General features: G+C 44.2%; 1 protein-coding gene across 1 annotated transcript in view; it reads left to right on the plus strand.

The window, feature by feature from the left end:
- map1aa (microtubule-associated protein 1Aa) overlaps positions 1-16,874 on the plus strand; it is a 92,109-nt gene that overhangs the window by 70,749 nt on the left and 4,486 nt on the right. Inside the window, exons 3-7 of the mRNA XM_053343407.1 lie at positions 6,903-6,985; positions 7,813-7,953; positions 8,190-11,816; positions 12,114-15,483; positions 16,021-16,247. Coding sequence (XP_053199382.1) covers positions 6,903-6,985; positions 7,813-7,953; positions 8,190-11,816; positions 12,114-15,483; positions 16,021-16,247 — 7,448 coding nt within the window. The remainder of the gene's footprint in view (positions 1-6,902; positions 6,986-7,812; positions 7,954-8,189; positions 11,817-12,113; positions 15,484-16,020; positions 16,248-16,874) is intronic.

Here is a 16,874-nt window from a genome sequence, read left to right on the forward strand (position 1 = left end):
TCTTCTTCTTCTTCTTCTTCTTCTTCTAATTAGATACAAGAGATTTCAAAGTATTATAATGTTTTTCATAAAATGCTGTCGAACCCTATTAAATTGTGAGGTAAATCAATAAATCGGAAAACAGCTAAATTTGACTATATGCAGGCAAATTCTTGTGTCTTTCTGCATTAAAGTAACATTAGACACTGTTGCATTGAGAAGTTTATTATTTAAAAGGGGTTTGAAGAAAAACAAATTATAATACCCAAATTTAGATATTGGAAAAATAAATACTATTATCGCATAGAATCAGGTCTTGTACAACTTAAATGGCTCCCCGGCTTTAGTCCAATAATTCAATAGTGAGCCTAATTTATTCTTTCTGATACAATTTTAAAGATAGAAGCAGTTTTTTATACGTGAAAATTCTTTATTTACGTTTTTTAAATCAAACATTAAACTTGAAGATCACAAAAAAAGGTGTTTTAGTCCAGATGTGTAGGAGCCGTCCCTCAGCTCAGACCAATGTTCCCACTGCTATAAAACATTCCCGTCATGACATACACTTAATATCTATCATCATCAGCATGGAAGAGAAAATGTCCTCCATTTTTATGAGATAATGTCAAGGTCCTTTTATCTTAATTCCAGTAAAGCACACTTTGTCTTTCAGGTACCTCCTCTGGTGTCAGGACTGTACTCAGATTAATGTCACGTCGTAACAGTTTGAGGCACTTAAAAGAGATGAGATCATGATAAACTGTTAATGTAAGGCACATCTGTATGGTCAGTCAGCCCCGTCTGGAATAAAGCTATCGTAGGCAGATACTGTGGTGAGGAGGCTCGTGCTTTGAATATGATACCGAGCGATACTTTCAATCCAAATGTTATTCATTTTTTTCCTCATTAAAAGCTCAGATAGTATTTAACATAATAATTCTCTCCATATATATTTATTTAATAGAGCATCGCACCAGTTTAATATTGCTTCTGTAACAGTCGGACTCATGATACAGTTTAAATCAGAGATATCGTCATTATTTACTCCACATAATCGTCCACCTTGTTAAAATCTGGTGGGCAATTAATCGAAACCGACATTTAGAAACTCTAATCTTCTTAATCTTGCTTATGTCAATTAATCGTGGTGTTCACTGTTGCCATGACAACAAAGGTTGCATATCTTTAAGGGAATATAAAAACTTGTCTCCAGTGATCATTTTAACCCAAACCATGATCTTTACATAGTTCTAATCAAGTGAACTAGACATTAACCACAGCTTCTTTCCCCTTTTCCTTTCTTCCTTCCTCCCTCCTTCTTTCCTTCCATCCTTCCTTTCCTCTGTCCTTCTTTCCTTCCTTCCTCCCTTCCTCTTTTCCTTTCTCCCTCTCTCCTACCTTCCGTCTTCCTTCCTCCCTTCCTTCCTTCTTCCCTCCTTCCCTCTTTCCTTCCTTCCTTCTGTCCTTCTTTCCTTCCTTTCCTCTGTCCTTCTTTCCTTCCTTCCTCCCTTCCTCTTTTCCTTTCTCCCTCCCTCCTACCTTCCTTCTTCCTCCCTTCCTTCCTCCGTCTTTCCTTCCTTCATTTTAACTCACCTCACCTCACCTCTAATGAAGGATCTCTGTATGAAAGAGCCTGTAGCACTTTATCAGATTTCACACAGCTCCGTCTGCAGCCACAAAAGGCTTCATACTACTTTTTCACACATGTAGGAGAGCTGCTCCACACCTGGAAACACAGTGTGGTGTGCAAGAGTTCCCCTTTAACAAGTTTAAAGTATCCCTTTCATTAGAGCAGTACCGGCGATTTTTACAATAGGCAAGGTAAGGCAGTTATATTTATATAGCACATTTCATACACAATGGCAACTCTATGTGCTTTATATAAAACAAACATTTAACAGTAAGAATTGGAAAATTAAAAAAAACATAAAAACATGCAATTTGAGAAATAAAAATAAAACCCAATAATAGTAAACATATGGAAACATTAAAACATACAATTTTTTTTCAGATTTATCTTTATCTTCAACTGCATCACAAACTGATCTTCAAACATAAGATAAAAACTGGTCAACATTATGTACTTCAGTGATTCTTGCATCATTAAACAAGCGTTAAAAACCTTCACAAACTGCTTATAAATAAGGAAAGTTATATGGACGTTAAATATAGGTATCAAATGTTCAGATTCGTCTTGTCACATAGCATCCACAGCAGAGTATACAACTGAAATCAAAGCAGATTAGTCGGCGAACATTGAATACATATTGAAAACGTCAAAAAAAGAGCCAAAATTCATCGCAGGGGTCCAACACTCAAAGTGGGTTTCTGTCACATTATGTGCTGACTTTAAGGGAATGCAGCTAAATGTGATTCGAAATTATTGAGAGCCAATTATAAAGTTAGTTGGAATAAAGACTTGTAAAAGAGGCCAAGAAAGTGCTAAAATTGGCAGTAAATGATTTATAGTTTTCACCCACATCAATAAAATGCTCATATCTCAGGATCTCATAGTAATCAATTAAACTGCAGTCTTTAATACATCCTTGAAAATATCATGTCAAAATTAATCACAGGGGTCCAAAGATCAAAATGGATTTCTGTCACACTGCTTGCTGACTTTGAGTGAACCTGCTTGATTGTGACACCAAAATTATTGAGAGCTAATTAGAAGCACCTTCAGGTCTGCTGGTTCGAAATAAAGACGTGTAAAAATGGTCAGGAGAGTGTTAAAATTGGTATTAAATATTTTATAGTTTTCATCTACAGCAATAAAATGCTCATTTTCCAGGATCTCATAGTAATCAATTAAACGTCAGTCTGTAATATATCCTTGAAAATATAATAATAATAATACTTTATTTTTGGATAGGGACAGTGCATATTGATGAACATCGATATTAGACATCTCTGTAAACATGCCGGATTATAGCAAAGCTGCTAATTTGCATCCGTGGTCCTTAGCGAGTAAAATAAATATTTAAAAAAAATACAAGTCGAAGAGACAGCAAATAAATAGATAAGATACAAATAAAACAAACACAGAAAAATACAATACACAATCAAGAGGATATCAGATCCAGACAGAATACAACATGGATCGGGATTCAGGTCTGCTGGTTCGGAATAAAGACGTGTAAATAAGGTCAAGAAAGTGTTAAAATTGGTATTAAATATTTTATAGTTTTCATCCACAGCAATAAAATGCTCATTTTCCAGGATAGCAGGATAGGATTTATAACTTCAGTCTTCATTAACGAGCTGAAAAAGACAGAAATTCAATAACTGGCCTTGGTATTTTTTCACTAACTCATTCAAAAATAGATAGGTAGGTAGGTAGATAGATAGATGGATAGATGGATAGATGGATAGATAGATAGATAGATAGATAGATAGATAGATAGATAGATGGATAGATGGATAGATATACTTTATTGATCCCAAGCTGGGAGATTACAGTGCAGCAGCAGCAGCATTACACACAGTGACGATAACTAACATATAGTATAAGAATATAAAGAACCAACTATACAATAAAATAGCAATAGAAAATAAAATAAAATAAAATGTAGTAAAAGTAACTAATTGTCAGTGTTGATTTTAGTGCAAAAAAAAAAATACTATCTTCATGTTGCATACTCGCCTTTTGTTCTGCTGTATATTATTATCCTTACACTCAAACTGTCTCCTGGGTTCATAAGAACCAGTTCCACTCTACTCGTCTGATAAGCAGCTGAGCAAACTCACACTGGCGATAACAAAACCACAGCGACTATAAACCGGGGCCACAGTGTGCTTACTCGTTTACTCACTAAACAGCCTAAACACTCAGAGTAGACTAAACATGATCTGATGTTGGCTGTTTGTGTGCATGAATTGGCTCGTCTACCCCCCCCCCCCCCCGCCCCTCTCTCTCTCACGCCTCTCCCAGATGCTTGTGAAGCTGTTATAAAGGGGCAAGCTCTTCCAGTCCATTATCGCATTATTTGTGACTTTATTATGAATGTTAAGTCCTCTGACCCTAACATGCAACATCCTTCCCTCCTTCCTTTCCTCTGTCCTTCTTTCCTTCCTCCTTTCCTTCCTTCCTCCTTCCTTTCCTTCCTTCTTCCTCCCTCCCTTCCTTTCCTCTGTCCTTCTTTCCTTCCTTCCTCCCTTCCTCTTTTCCTTTCTCCCGCCCTCCTACCTTCCTTCCTCCCTTCCTTCCTTCCTTCCTTTCTCCCTCCCTCCTACCTTCCTTCCTCCCTTCCTTCCTCCCTCCCTCCCTTCCTTTCCTCTGTCTTTCCTTCCTTCATTTTAACCCAAACCATGATCTTTACATAGTTCTGATCAAGTAAACTAGACATTAACCACAGCATCACACCTTAAAACATCTTTATTTTCACCCCGCCCTCTCGCCCCTCTCCCAGATGCTTAGTGTTATAAAGTGGCAAGCTCTTCCAGTCCCTCGCATTATCTGTGACTTGTTAAGTCCTCTGACCCTAACATGCAACCTCTGAATATTAAGGCATGTCATTTCCCTTCCTGAGTACTTAATTTATGTACTTCACCTGTAGTTGTCCTTGCCCCCCCCCCCCCCCTCTCTTCCTCCCTCTCTCTGTTTCAGTGGGGGAAAAGGTGAGATAAACAGCCTGTGACAGCTCCTTCACATTTTCGAGATGAAGGAAGAGCTTACAACGTCTTTCAGGCTAAATATAGATCCTCTGATGAAGCGCCTGCATGCTTATTTATAATACTGCTGCTGCTGTTGCTGCTGCTGCTGCTGCCGCTGCTGCCTTGGCACTCGGCTTCACCTCCTGTGCTATGTGAAGCTGCGTGCATACTCCCATGCAGTACGAGAGCCTCCCCTCCCTCTCTCACAGAAATGCTGCAATGCGTCTCTCTCAGCCAAGACTGGGTCAGTGTAACTCGGCTAGCAGCAAAAGCCAGAGAAGTGTCCCCATAGCAACAGCCAATGAGGCTTTTTGGCTGAGGGGATTTTTTTTTTGGCGTTATTGTGTTGTGATTGTATATGAAGGAAAAAAAAGAGCATATTCATAGGATTAAGCTCTTCGGAGGAGCGAGGGGGCTTTAGTTAATACCACTGGAGAAATAAGATGGCAAGTGAGCAGTAGAGGAGATGGGGTGGGGTTGAAGGGGCTTATGTACTGCCACCATATGAGCAGGGCAATTACGTTGAGAAGATACTGTTAGACAGGGCGTTGTACTGTCGACATTGATGTTTCTTCAACCAATCAGGAAGTAAAACTGTTTTTCTTTAGAGTTTTGTCACAAATCCTTTACACTGGTCATTAAAGGACACATACAGTAGTACAGCAGTATTTCACAGTAAAAGCATGCAGGCACTTTGTAGGTGAAGGAGTTCTTGTGCTACTTGATAAACAAAGTTTGACCCCCCCTTAAAAACAGCTTTAACCTCCTGCGACCCTGCATCCTCATATGGGAATATTACATTTTGGGTTTGCTGGAACTTATACTTATACTTCATTCTTCTTAACTTTGACCTATTGTCCTTTTTTGAGCCACCTAGTGGGCGCAAAAGCATAATATAGCGTAAAAACCAAATGGCAGGCATCTTGGCCAAATCAACAGCCGATCAAAAGTGGACCAGGTTCAAATCCTTATCAAATTTTACAATTTTAAGTTTTATTTATGCTTAACGTTTGTATTTTGATACAAATGTGACTAATTTCAGCAAGAATAGCAACAAGCTATGACACTGCTAATCAGGAAGTACTTGTTTGAGGACATTGGGACTTTATTATCATTTGTTCAAAAGGAAGGTGTTTTAGACCCTGGTGAATTAATTGTAACACAGTGAAATGAATCTATAGTATCCGATATAAGGACATTATTTATTTAAAAACGACCTCATGTTCAAAGATGATGCTTAGTTTTTGTACTTATCAAGTCCTACTAATCCCAAATATCTGGGATAAATTAAACATGCATATCAAACAAAAGCTCAGGTTTTAGGAGGTTAAAGTTGAATTGAAATTAAATTGTGCTTTTTGGTCTATTACAGCAACATATCTGCTCTGAAAATCATCCTGTGTTCACCTTTGAGAGAAAAATCAGAAACCAAAAAAGAGAATTTTATCTTTTAAATTCTCCGATATCGTGATGGCAACGCCTAGTTTTTAAAAATTATTTCAGTCATCTGCTTATGTTGCTGGAGTCCTTATTACGATACGCCATGGTGTTCTGTCACAGAGCAGAACAGCCGGTCACACTGAGCCTGACCGCATCCTGATACACAACACAAGGGCCTCAGACTCTAAACAGCAGCCTACATCAGCTTTCCTGCTAAACTCTCCTTCTTATCTAACTTACAAACATGAACACATCTTGTTCTGCAGCTCAGTTTGTTGAAGCATAAACATTCACCGGGTAAAAGTGCACAGCTAACATAAGCTAGCTGGCTAAATAGCTAATACCCATCACACATTCAGTGCTCTGTCTTTTATCCGGTGTAACAGGCGTGTACAGCATTTAGGTGGCGTCTTGGCTGCTGAACTGCTAAGCGTGCTAACTCAAACTCACCACGACTTCACCACCACAGACGGGTCGTAGCTGCTGCGGCCGTGGACCAATCACAAGTTGCATTAAATCGGAGAGCTCTTGTATTGATTGGTTGTGAGCAAGTCCGTACAGAGAGTCATATCTTCTAGCTCTGGGTGCAAAAAGGATCGATTGCAGGTATCATTTGACTGGAAATGTATCGATAGTACTTGGTCTCGGTATATTTCGAGTACCAATACCCAGCCTTTATGTAAACACCTGCAAATGTCACTTTGGACCCGTTTGATGCTGGTCCTGTCAAGTTGGTTCACCTCCGACACTGCACACACATTTAAAACCATGTTGACATCAGAGTGTAGTATTGTAGTAATCAGGGTTTGTTCTGTCTCTGTTTCATGTAGGCCAGCGGATTCTCCAGTATCAGAGTGATGTGCTGGAGACAGTGGTGTTGGTGAACCCGTCAGAAGAGGCCGCTACTTCAGAGGTGAGTCACACTCGAATGACACAGACTAAACAACCACTGGGTGATATTAACCACATGTATTAAGTATTTATTTAAATCCACGTGAGGAGTTTCAGACCAAAGTGTTCGGTCTGGGTTGAAGTTGGTTTCACGTGTGAAGAGAACACAGCAGCACCTACTGTTGATCATTTAGCACCAATGGGAGGTCCATGTCTCCCCTGCTAGGGATCATTGCTTGTTTGATTAACAGAAAAACACTTTGTCACTCTCAGCTGAAGCCCAGTGTGAGAGACGTCTTGTCTTTAATACTCTGCTTATAAATAAACTCACTGTCTCAATGTGAATATTTGTGTTAGTTTCTCTTTAGGCTGCTTAAAATAAGGTTGTTTTCAGTATTGCTTTTGTCTATTGGGATGATGATGATGATGGGAAGTCAGTTAATGATTAAAAGCAACTTCAGTTACTCTAAAGACACAATTAATTATCGCTGAAAAACAATTATACAATCAAAGTGTGTCTAAAATGTCTCTTTATCCCTTTTGCTGACTGAAATTGACTGTTTCCACTATTATGATTAATTTTGGACTGCTCTTAAAAATGAATGCTCGACTTTTCATTTCATTTATTCACATTTGTGTTGCATTATCTACTCTAATTTGAAATCTTTATCTCTTTCTCTTCTTTCTTTGAATATCATACTCTGAAGTTTTATTCAGCAAATCCAACAGCTCTCAAACCAAAAATAAATATTACAACTCCCTATATTTAGATGAATACACATGCATCGTATGATATTTTTATGAAGCATTAATGTCAGCAGTGGTTATTCTGTACTACTCTCTACTCAGATCCGCTCTCTGATCACTGACCTTGCTGGGAATAAGTTGCTGATACTCAGCGGCCAGAGCTCGGAGCAGGGAGGTGACATCTTGCTTCAAGGCAGAGCCTTCACCTGGCAACACTTCTCCGACATCATCTCCAACCCTCAAGTAAGCCGAGTGTCATGTCAAGTCAAATCAATTTTACTTTTACAGCCCAACATCACAGATCACAAATTTGCCCCAGGGAGTTTTACAATCTGCACAGCTGTACAACATCCTTAGACCTTTGATTAGGATAAGGGAAAACTTCTCTCCAAAAATCTTGTATGTATATTTATGACAGATAATATAAGCACAGTTATTTTAGTTTGACTCTTCTTGTTTTTCTGTGTCTGTGTTCCCAGGTGATTGAAGTCCTGTCCAGGGCCTCTTCAGAGCAGCCGTCCAGGCTTACTGTTTCCTGTCAGGGAGACGGTGGCTGGAGCTCCCTGGGCCAAAGCCAGGAGCAGCAGCCACTCCAAAATCTTGTGGAATACCGCCTGAACCCTGAACCGCACCTCCCCAACATGGACGGAGTCACAGAGTTCACCGATTACGTCTCAGAGACAGTGGATGTGCCATCACCCTTCGACCTTTTGGAGCCCCCGACCTCCGGAGGTTTTCTGAAGCTGTCCAAACCCTGCTGCTACATCTTCCCTGGAGGCAGAGGAGACTCCGCTCTGTTTGCTGTTAATGGATTTAACATCCTGGTGGATGGAGGGTCTGAGCACAAGTCTTGCTTCTGGAAGCTGGTTCGCCACCTGGACAGGATCGACTCCGTTCTGCTCACCCATATTGGGGCAGACAACCTTCCTGGCATTAATGGGTTGTTCCAGAGGAAGATTGCAGAGCAGGAGGAGGAGCGTAACCAAGGGTCTGGCTCCAGCACCAACGGTGACTGGATGAAGAACCTGATCTCTCCTGAGCTTGGCATCGTGTTTTTCAATGTCCCAGAGAAGCTTCGGATGCCCGAGTCAACTCTGAAAGTAAAGAAAAGCATTGAAGAAGCATCTCTTACACTGCAGTACCTTAACAAGCTTGGCATTACACCAGAGCCTCTTCACAGGGTCGTCAGCAACACCATTGAACCCATCACCCTGTTCCACAAACTCGGCGTGGGAAAGTTAGACATGTATGTGTTAAACCCTGTAAAAGAGAGCAAGGAGATGCAGTTTCTAATGCAAAAATGGGCTGGAAACAGCAAAGCCAAGACAGGGATTATGATGTCAAATGGAAAAGAAGGAGAAATATCCGTCCCGTATTTGACATCAGTTACTGCTCTCATAGTCTGGATTCCTCACCGTCCCACAGAAAAGATAGTCAGGGTGCTCTTCCCAGGAAATGCACCACAGAATAAAATCTTCGAGGGTCTTGAGAAGCTGAAACACCTGGACTTCCTGCGATACCCAGTGGCTACCCAAAAAGACATATCCTCTGGTGCACCGCCTCCCATCATCAAACAGACTAAAATGAGATCAAGAACTGACAGCAAAGAGAGTCTCAAATCTTCACCCAAGCCGCACTCCAAAACAACCAAGAAGGAAACCAGTGGCCAAGAGGAAGAATCCAAGAGTGAAATCACTAAAGAGAATAAAGTAGAAAAGAAAGAAGAGAAAAAAGTGAAAAGTGAAAGCCTAAAAGCCACCAAACAGCAGAAAAACAGTGAGGTGGCCCCCGTGGGAGTCAAGACAGAGAAAAAGAAAATATCCAAGGACAAAACTACCAAGCAGGAGAAAGTGTCCAAGATGGATGAGAAGAAAGACAAAGAAAAGAAAGAAATAAAGAAAGAGAGTAAAGTAAAGAAAGATGAGAATATAAGAAAAGAAGAGAAAAAAGAGAGTAAAGCCAAGGAGGATAAAAAGAAGGACCCGAGTAAACCAGAGCTGAGAAAAATCACTAAGCCTGATCTGAAGCCGTTCACACCTGAAGTGAGAAAAACTCTGCACAAGGCCAACAAGACTCAAGCAAAACCCAAGGCAGATAAAAATAAAGCCGTTAAAGAGGAAGCAAATGAGAAGAAGCCGAAGCCGGTCCCGGTCCCGAAGAACATCCCCGAAGAGGTTGCAGCAGCAGCTCTGGCAGACAGGTCCATCGTGTCCTCTCCTGAAGACCTCACCGAGGACTTTGAGGCTCTGAAACAAGAAGAACTGACCAAACATACGAGTCAGCCGATACAGAACGATGTGATATCTGGGCATTCAGTGTTCCCAGATACTAAAGTTTCTTCCTTAATTTTCCCTGATGAAAAAATCACACCCCCAACCACCGAGATAAAACCTGCTTCACCCATATCGCCTGTCAAACAAGAACAAGACAAGGATGACAAGGGAGCAGCCGTTGAAAAGAAGGACGCAAGTGATGGCTTTGACAAGAAATATGAAGAGGAGAAAATGGAGAAATATGACAAATACCCTGTAAAGGATGACATGAAAGACAGATCAAAGAAGAGTGACAGCTCAGAGGAGGAGGGGGATGTGATTGAAAAAGCCGAGTTCGAAGGAACTGAAGACGACGAGGTTCTGAAGTACAAAACAGAGGAGACAAAGAAAGACAAAACTGGAAAGGAGTGGGACACCAAGCCAACTGAGCAAAAACCTTCATCAAACTCAACCCTGCCTGGATTAGGCGCACCATCGGCAGCATCGGAGCAGTTCTCCTTCATCCAAGATGAGACCATCCCCGGTTACTCTGAGACTGAGCAGACCTTCTCTGATGAGGAGATCCACGAGGAAACAGAAGACAGGATCCCACAGCTACGATATGATGTGGCCTCCTATGAAGTTTCTGTCCCTGATGTCCCTGGTACCTTTGACTCCATGCACGGTATAAAAGAGATGAAGAGCTCTGTCGTGTCTGACGTCGCAGATGTCAAACCAAAACCCTTCATGGGAGGTCAAGAGCCTGAGCTTGCACCGTACCCTGCCATCATCGCTGCTCCTCTTGCAGAGGAGGAACACATCTCCTCAGCAACATCCATCACAGAATATGACAAACTGTCCTCTTTTGCCACATCTGTAGCTGAAGACCAGTCCATAACCTCGGTGACGGCGCCTCAGACCGAGGAAGTTGGGAGGAACTCGCTCATGCTCGACACCATCAACAATATCCCCTTGCGTGTAGAGGCCCCCCATGGGAAGGACTATCTCCACTCGGCAGGAACCATCTCACCCACTTCCTCTCTGGAGGATGACAAATGCTTTAAGTCTCCGTCCTCTGATGAGTACCAGCCCCAAATTCCTGAGATGGACGGTGACGCCAAGATCGCAGCAGTCCACGAAGAAGAAGACGATGAGGAAGACGAGGACGAGGACCAGACTCCAAATGTTGACATCCCTCTGGGGAAACTCCAAGAGGGCTACGAACACGCGGCCTCCATGATGCTCCAGGAGAAAGAGAAATCTCCCTGTGCTACTATTCCTCCTCCTCCTCTCTTCTCTACTTCACAGTTCTCTCCCACACAGGCTGTCAAAGAGAACCAGGCTCTCTTTAGCACCGAGGGATTTAAGACTGGTGCTGAGATAAAGGCTGTTTCACCCCCTCCATCTTTCTCCCCGGGGTTAGAGTCCCACTCCAGACAGGAGAGTGAAGAAAGATGTCTGAGTCCAGATGACAGCACAATGAGACTGGCTTCACCCACACAGTCTGTTCCTACTAGCAGTGGCTACTCTCCAACAGAAGACAAACCCTTCAAGTCGGAGGATAAAGACGAGGCGGTGACCAATATGAAAGCCGACACTCAGAAAACCGTGTCTGACAATACCTCTTTTGTTGGTCTGCCAGGTGACAAGACAGCATTTGAAGCTTCTGAAGAATCCGATGAAGAAAATGAGGTTGAGGACGAAGCTGATTTCTTTGCCAAAAAGGATCTACAGCCTACCATTAAGGCTAAGCTCATGGAGGCAAAAGAGGGGTGCTTCCTTGATGACGACTCCTCCTTTGTGGCAAAATCCGCAAAGACAGAAACAGAAGTCAAGACCACGGAGAAGACACAGGTGTCCTTCAGCACAGACGAGAAACCAAAAGCTCCACCAAAAGTGATGTACTCAGACGAAGATGAAGATGACGAAGACGAAGATGAGGAGAAGACACAGGTGTCCTTTAGCACAGACGAGAAACCAAAAGCTCCACCAAAAGTGATGTACTCAGATGAAGATGAAGATGACGAAGACAAATACGAGGAGAAGACACAGGTGTCCTTTAGCACAGACGAGAAACCAAAAGCTCCACCAAAAGTGATGTACTCAGATGAAGATGAAGATGACGAAGACAAATACGAGGAGAAGACACAGGTGTCCTTTAGCACAGACGAGAAACCAAAGGCTCCACCAAAAGTGATGTACTCAGATGAAGATGACGATGATGATGATGAGGAGGACGAAGATGACAAAGATTATTCCCCAGGTGGAGTGGGGCCTAAATCCCCATTTACAGGTCAGAGCAAAGCAGAGTTAGACACGAACGACATGGAGAAAACAGATAAAGAATCAGAGAAAAACGTTCATTTCAATCTCTATAATTTCCCAGAGAAGGAAAGCAAAGAAAAGGCGTTATATATAAGACAAGACACGCCTTATGTGCACGATAAAACATTCTCATACGGTGACTTTGCTGACAGCAAAACAGGCTCAATGGACTCTGATTTATATGCTCAAGAGCCCTTGGATAAGACAGAGAAGGACGCAGCAAAGAGTGAAGTAGATCTGCAGAAACACAAGCCCCCATCTCCTGTACAAGCCACCGAGAAGATGTCAGAGAAGGAGGGATTTACCGCCTCTTATGGTAAAGAGTCCTCCACCCCATCGTGGCTAGACTCCAAGAGCACTCCTGCTGTGCCTCCATTTGAAAAAGAGGTAAAAGAAAAGGAGACATTTGAATATAGCGCAAGCAGTCGATTCCCTTCAGTGGCTGACAGACCTGAGGCTTCGTCCACTTCCTTATCGTCAGAAAAAGACTCCTTCTCTTTTAAAAGCCAAACTGACAGCGCTAAGCCCCCGACTTACTCCTCTATGACAGGATTTGATGTCGACAAAGCCGCCGCTACGGGCTACGGCGAGAAAGGAGCCTGTTTGGAGGTCGATATGCGAAAACTAACAGCAAGGGATGAGGAAGACTACGATGATGACGAGGTTCTTGAAGAAGACGACGATGAGGACGAATACGATGAGGAAGAAGAAGAAGAGGAGGAGGATGAAAGTGCTGTTGATGCTGGAATGGAGAAAGGTGCCAAAGAGAAGTCTGAGAAGGAAGTAAAAAGTCCAATCAGTGAGATGTTCGGCTCTAATAGGCCTGAGTTTATGATTTCGATGGCTGGATACGGTTATAACAGTCAGGGGAAGCCAAGTGTGACAGAAAGCTCCATCAGCTCACTCCCGAAAACTCAAGACGATGTTAAAACTGACTCCTCACCCCTCAGTGGAAAGCCAATGGATTTAGGAGCTACAGGTTTCTCTAGCTACTCGTCCGGGTTTGAATACTCATATGGAGGTGGAGAGAAAGACTCATTTTTATCAAGTCAGACCACAAACAAAGCTAAAGAGGATTTCACTTTGAAATCAACAGAGGACAGTTTCTACCACAGTGACAGGGCCGATACTGATTTCGAGAAACAGAAGACACCAGATCTCCTGAGCAAGAAATCACTGGACACAAGCTTCCAGTATACGACCACAGCTGCCCCTGGGTACTCCTCCTCTTCGGCCTACAGCTACTCCTCCTCCACCTCAGGCTCCCTTTCCACCAGCCGACAGTTCGGAGAGGAGCTGGAGACACCTGCCTCTGCCGAGCCTCCCTTTGAGTACTCCTCCTTTAAGGAGGAACATTCACTGGTCATGGATCCTCCGTTCTCTAGCTCAGCCGGCACCAAAGACAACTATCTGGAAGTGTCTGAGAAACAAATCACCACTACAACCACTGCTGAGTCTACCTCCAGTTTAACTCGCTTTTCACCCCTCAGCCCATTTGATGAGATTCAAACCTTGCCCGCACTATCATCCAGTGCTTTTGCTGAGGAAAAGAAGGAGCATACGACTTCATTAGGTGGCATTATGGACAAAGGCCCTCAATCAGACTGCTTCTATAAGCCTGAGTGGTCTGAAGGGTCCAAGCTGGACACAGTTGGTGGGTTTGGGGCCTCAGCAGGTCTGTTCTCTCAACCTGCTAATCTCTCCAAGGATAAAGAGGGAGCCAGCGCTGCTCTGTTTGGTGTCACTTCCTCACCACGTCCAGACATAGAAGGCAAACATTACTTTGAGGAGACTGACAGCAGTGAGGAAGAAGATGAGGAGGTTTACATGCGTGAGATGACTCGGAGGTCGCCCTCTAGTGGCCTAGCTGGAAGCCTGTCATTTTCTGACAAGCCCGTTGCTCCAGCTGCCAGTGAAAAGAAGGGTGGTGCACTCCCTGATGTTCTTGGTTCCTACATGTCCTCCCCTCTCCAGGCCAGCAAGCCAGACACAGTTAACGGCCCCACAGAGGTCAGCACACACTCCACCCTCCCTGCTGCCATCGGCGCAGCTTCAGGCCCCGCCAAGGTGGAGCCCAAACCGGCAGCAGGAGGCTACAGGAGCACTTACGAATGGGAGATACCAAAGCCTCAGATAGGGATGATGCCCGGAGACTCTCCTCCTCATTATCGTCATGATGAAGAGTTTGAAGAGGAGTGTGAGATGGAGCCAGAGCACCCTGCCCGCCCTCTTTCGCTCTCTTCAACTGATCAGCCTTTCCGCTCGCCATTCTACGCTGAAGAGTGCAGCCGAGGAGTGCACGATGACGACGATGATGATGACGACGACAGCGATCAGGATCTCACCGGACCCATTGGAGCCACCTCCTCTTACGCCAGCCGCAGCTCTCCTGGATATTCCTCCTCTGAGTACAGGCCGCGGAAAGAAGACCTCTCGCCTTCCTTCATCAACCCCAGCATGCGGCAGCTATGCAGCGATGAAGACGACGAAGAGGAAGGACAGAGAAGCGACCAGTCGCAGGAGGGAGAAGAGCACGACTTGTCGGTCAAGAGAAGGGCTCACAAGCAGCCGCACCATCACCAGTCTCACAGCAGCTCTCTGCACCAGGTCGGTGGCATGTCAGCAGGGCTCGGTCTGGCCACGGAGGACACACCGCCCACCTCCGTCAGCGAGTCTCTAGGCTCTCAGTCGGACTCCGATGTGCCTCCAGGTACCGAGGAATACCCGTCTGTCACTGGTGACGGCAACATGGACTCAGACGAGGATGCAGAATACATGCCTGTTGATAAATTATCTGCCACAGGAGTAGGTAGCCATCAATCTGCCTCTAGAAGGAGCAACGACCCTCCTCCTGCACCCCTCATGGACCCCTACCCTCAACCCCCACGCCCAGATGTTTGCATGGTGGATCCTGAGTCTTTGGAGAACGGCACGGTTAAGAAAGAGCCAAAACCCAAAGGTCTGAAGAAGGCGTCCGGGAAAACCAAATCAGCTTCACCGGCCAGGCGCAAGAAGTCTCCCATGCCGGTGAAACAGACGCCGTCTCCTCGCAATACAACGCTGAAGAAGAAGGACGCAGACAAGAGCTCGCGTATGTCTCGTCTGTCGGATGGACAAGGCTCCAAAGACGATGACCTCTCCAGATCGAGCTACAACCCCGGCAAGGGGATGACCAACGGTGTCAAGAGCAGTTCAGGTGAGAAGAATTCATTAAATAATTAGGAAACGTTGAAGATAAATGTTTTAACCCTCCTGTTGTCCTTGAGTCAAGGACGGAAGGGAGGGAGGAAGAAGGAGGGAAGGAAAGGAGGGAGGAAGGAGGGAGGGAGGAAGGAAAGAGAGAAGGAGGGAAGGAAGAAGGAAGGAAGGGAGGAAGGAAAGAGAGAAGGAGGGAAGGAAAAAGGAAAGAAGGAAGGAAGGGAGGAAGGAGGGAGGAAGGAAGGAAAGGAGGAAGGAAGGAGGGAAGGAAGGGAAGGAGGGATGTAAAGGAGGGAGGAAGGAAAGGAGGGAGGAAAGAAAGAGAAAAGGAGGGAAAGAAGGAAGGAAAGGAGGGAGGAAAGAAGGAAGGAAAGGAGGGAGGGAGTAAGGAAAGAGAGAAAGAGGGAAGGAAGAAGGAAAGAAGGAAGGAAGGGAGGGAGGAAAGAAGGAACAGTCAAAACAGACAGGGTCAATTTGACGACCCAAGGGTTAAGACATGATAGTGACAGTTTGTTTTTTATTCTCTCCTCATCAGGTTCTCAGAAATCCGGCACTGCGGCTGCTTCCGGCCTTCCTATTTATGTGGACTTGGCCTACATTCCCAATCACTGCAGTGCCAAGAACGTGGACCAAGAGTTCTTCAAACGCATTCGCTCTGCGTACTACGTGGTGAGCGGGAACGACGGACCGAGCGGCGAACCAAGCCGAGGAGTTCTCGATGCACTGTTGGACGGCAAAGCTCAGTGGGGATCAAATCTTCAGGTAACACTAAGGAGACTAACTTTTTACTCTAAACTGATTCAAAGTCAAACTCATTTTCATTCAGGGGCCACATACAGCCCAATTTGATCTCATGTGGGCCGGATCATTAAAGAGATGGAGGGAAGGAAGAGAATACAGGAAGGAAAGATGGAAGGAAGGAAGAAAGGGAGCAAGGACAGATGGAAGGAAGAGAAGACAAGAAGGAAAGAAGCAAGGAAAAGAAGACAGGGAGGGAGGAAGGAAGGAAGGAAGGAAGGAAGGAAGGAAGGAAGGAAAAGAAGACGGAGGAAGAAAGGTAGTAAGGACAGATGGAAGGAAGGAAGGAATGAAGGAGGAGAAGTAAGAATACAGGAAGGAAAGATGGAAGGAAGGAAGAAAGGGAGCAAGGACAGATGGAAGGAAGAGAAGAGAAGACAAGAAGGAAAGAAGGAAGGAAGCAAGGAAAAGAAGATGGAGGAAGAAAGATAGGAAGGAAGGAAGGAAGGAAGAAAGGGAGCGAGGACAGATGGAAGGAAGAGAAGAGAAAACAAGAAAGAAAGAAGGAAGGAAGCAAGGAAAAGAAGACGGAGGAAGGAAGGGAAGAAGGAAAGAAGGGAAGAAGGAAGGAAAAGAAGACGGAGAAAGAAA

Source organism: Scomber japonicus, chromosome 1, assembly GCF_027409825.1.
Source record: "Scomber japonicus isolate fScoJap1 chromosome 1, fScoJap1.pri, whole genome shotgun sequence".
Lineage (NCBI taxonomy): Eukaryota > Metazoa > Chordata > Actinopteri > Scombriformes > Scombridae > Scomber > Scomber japonicus.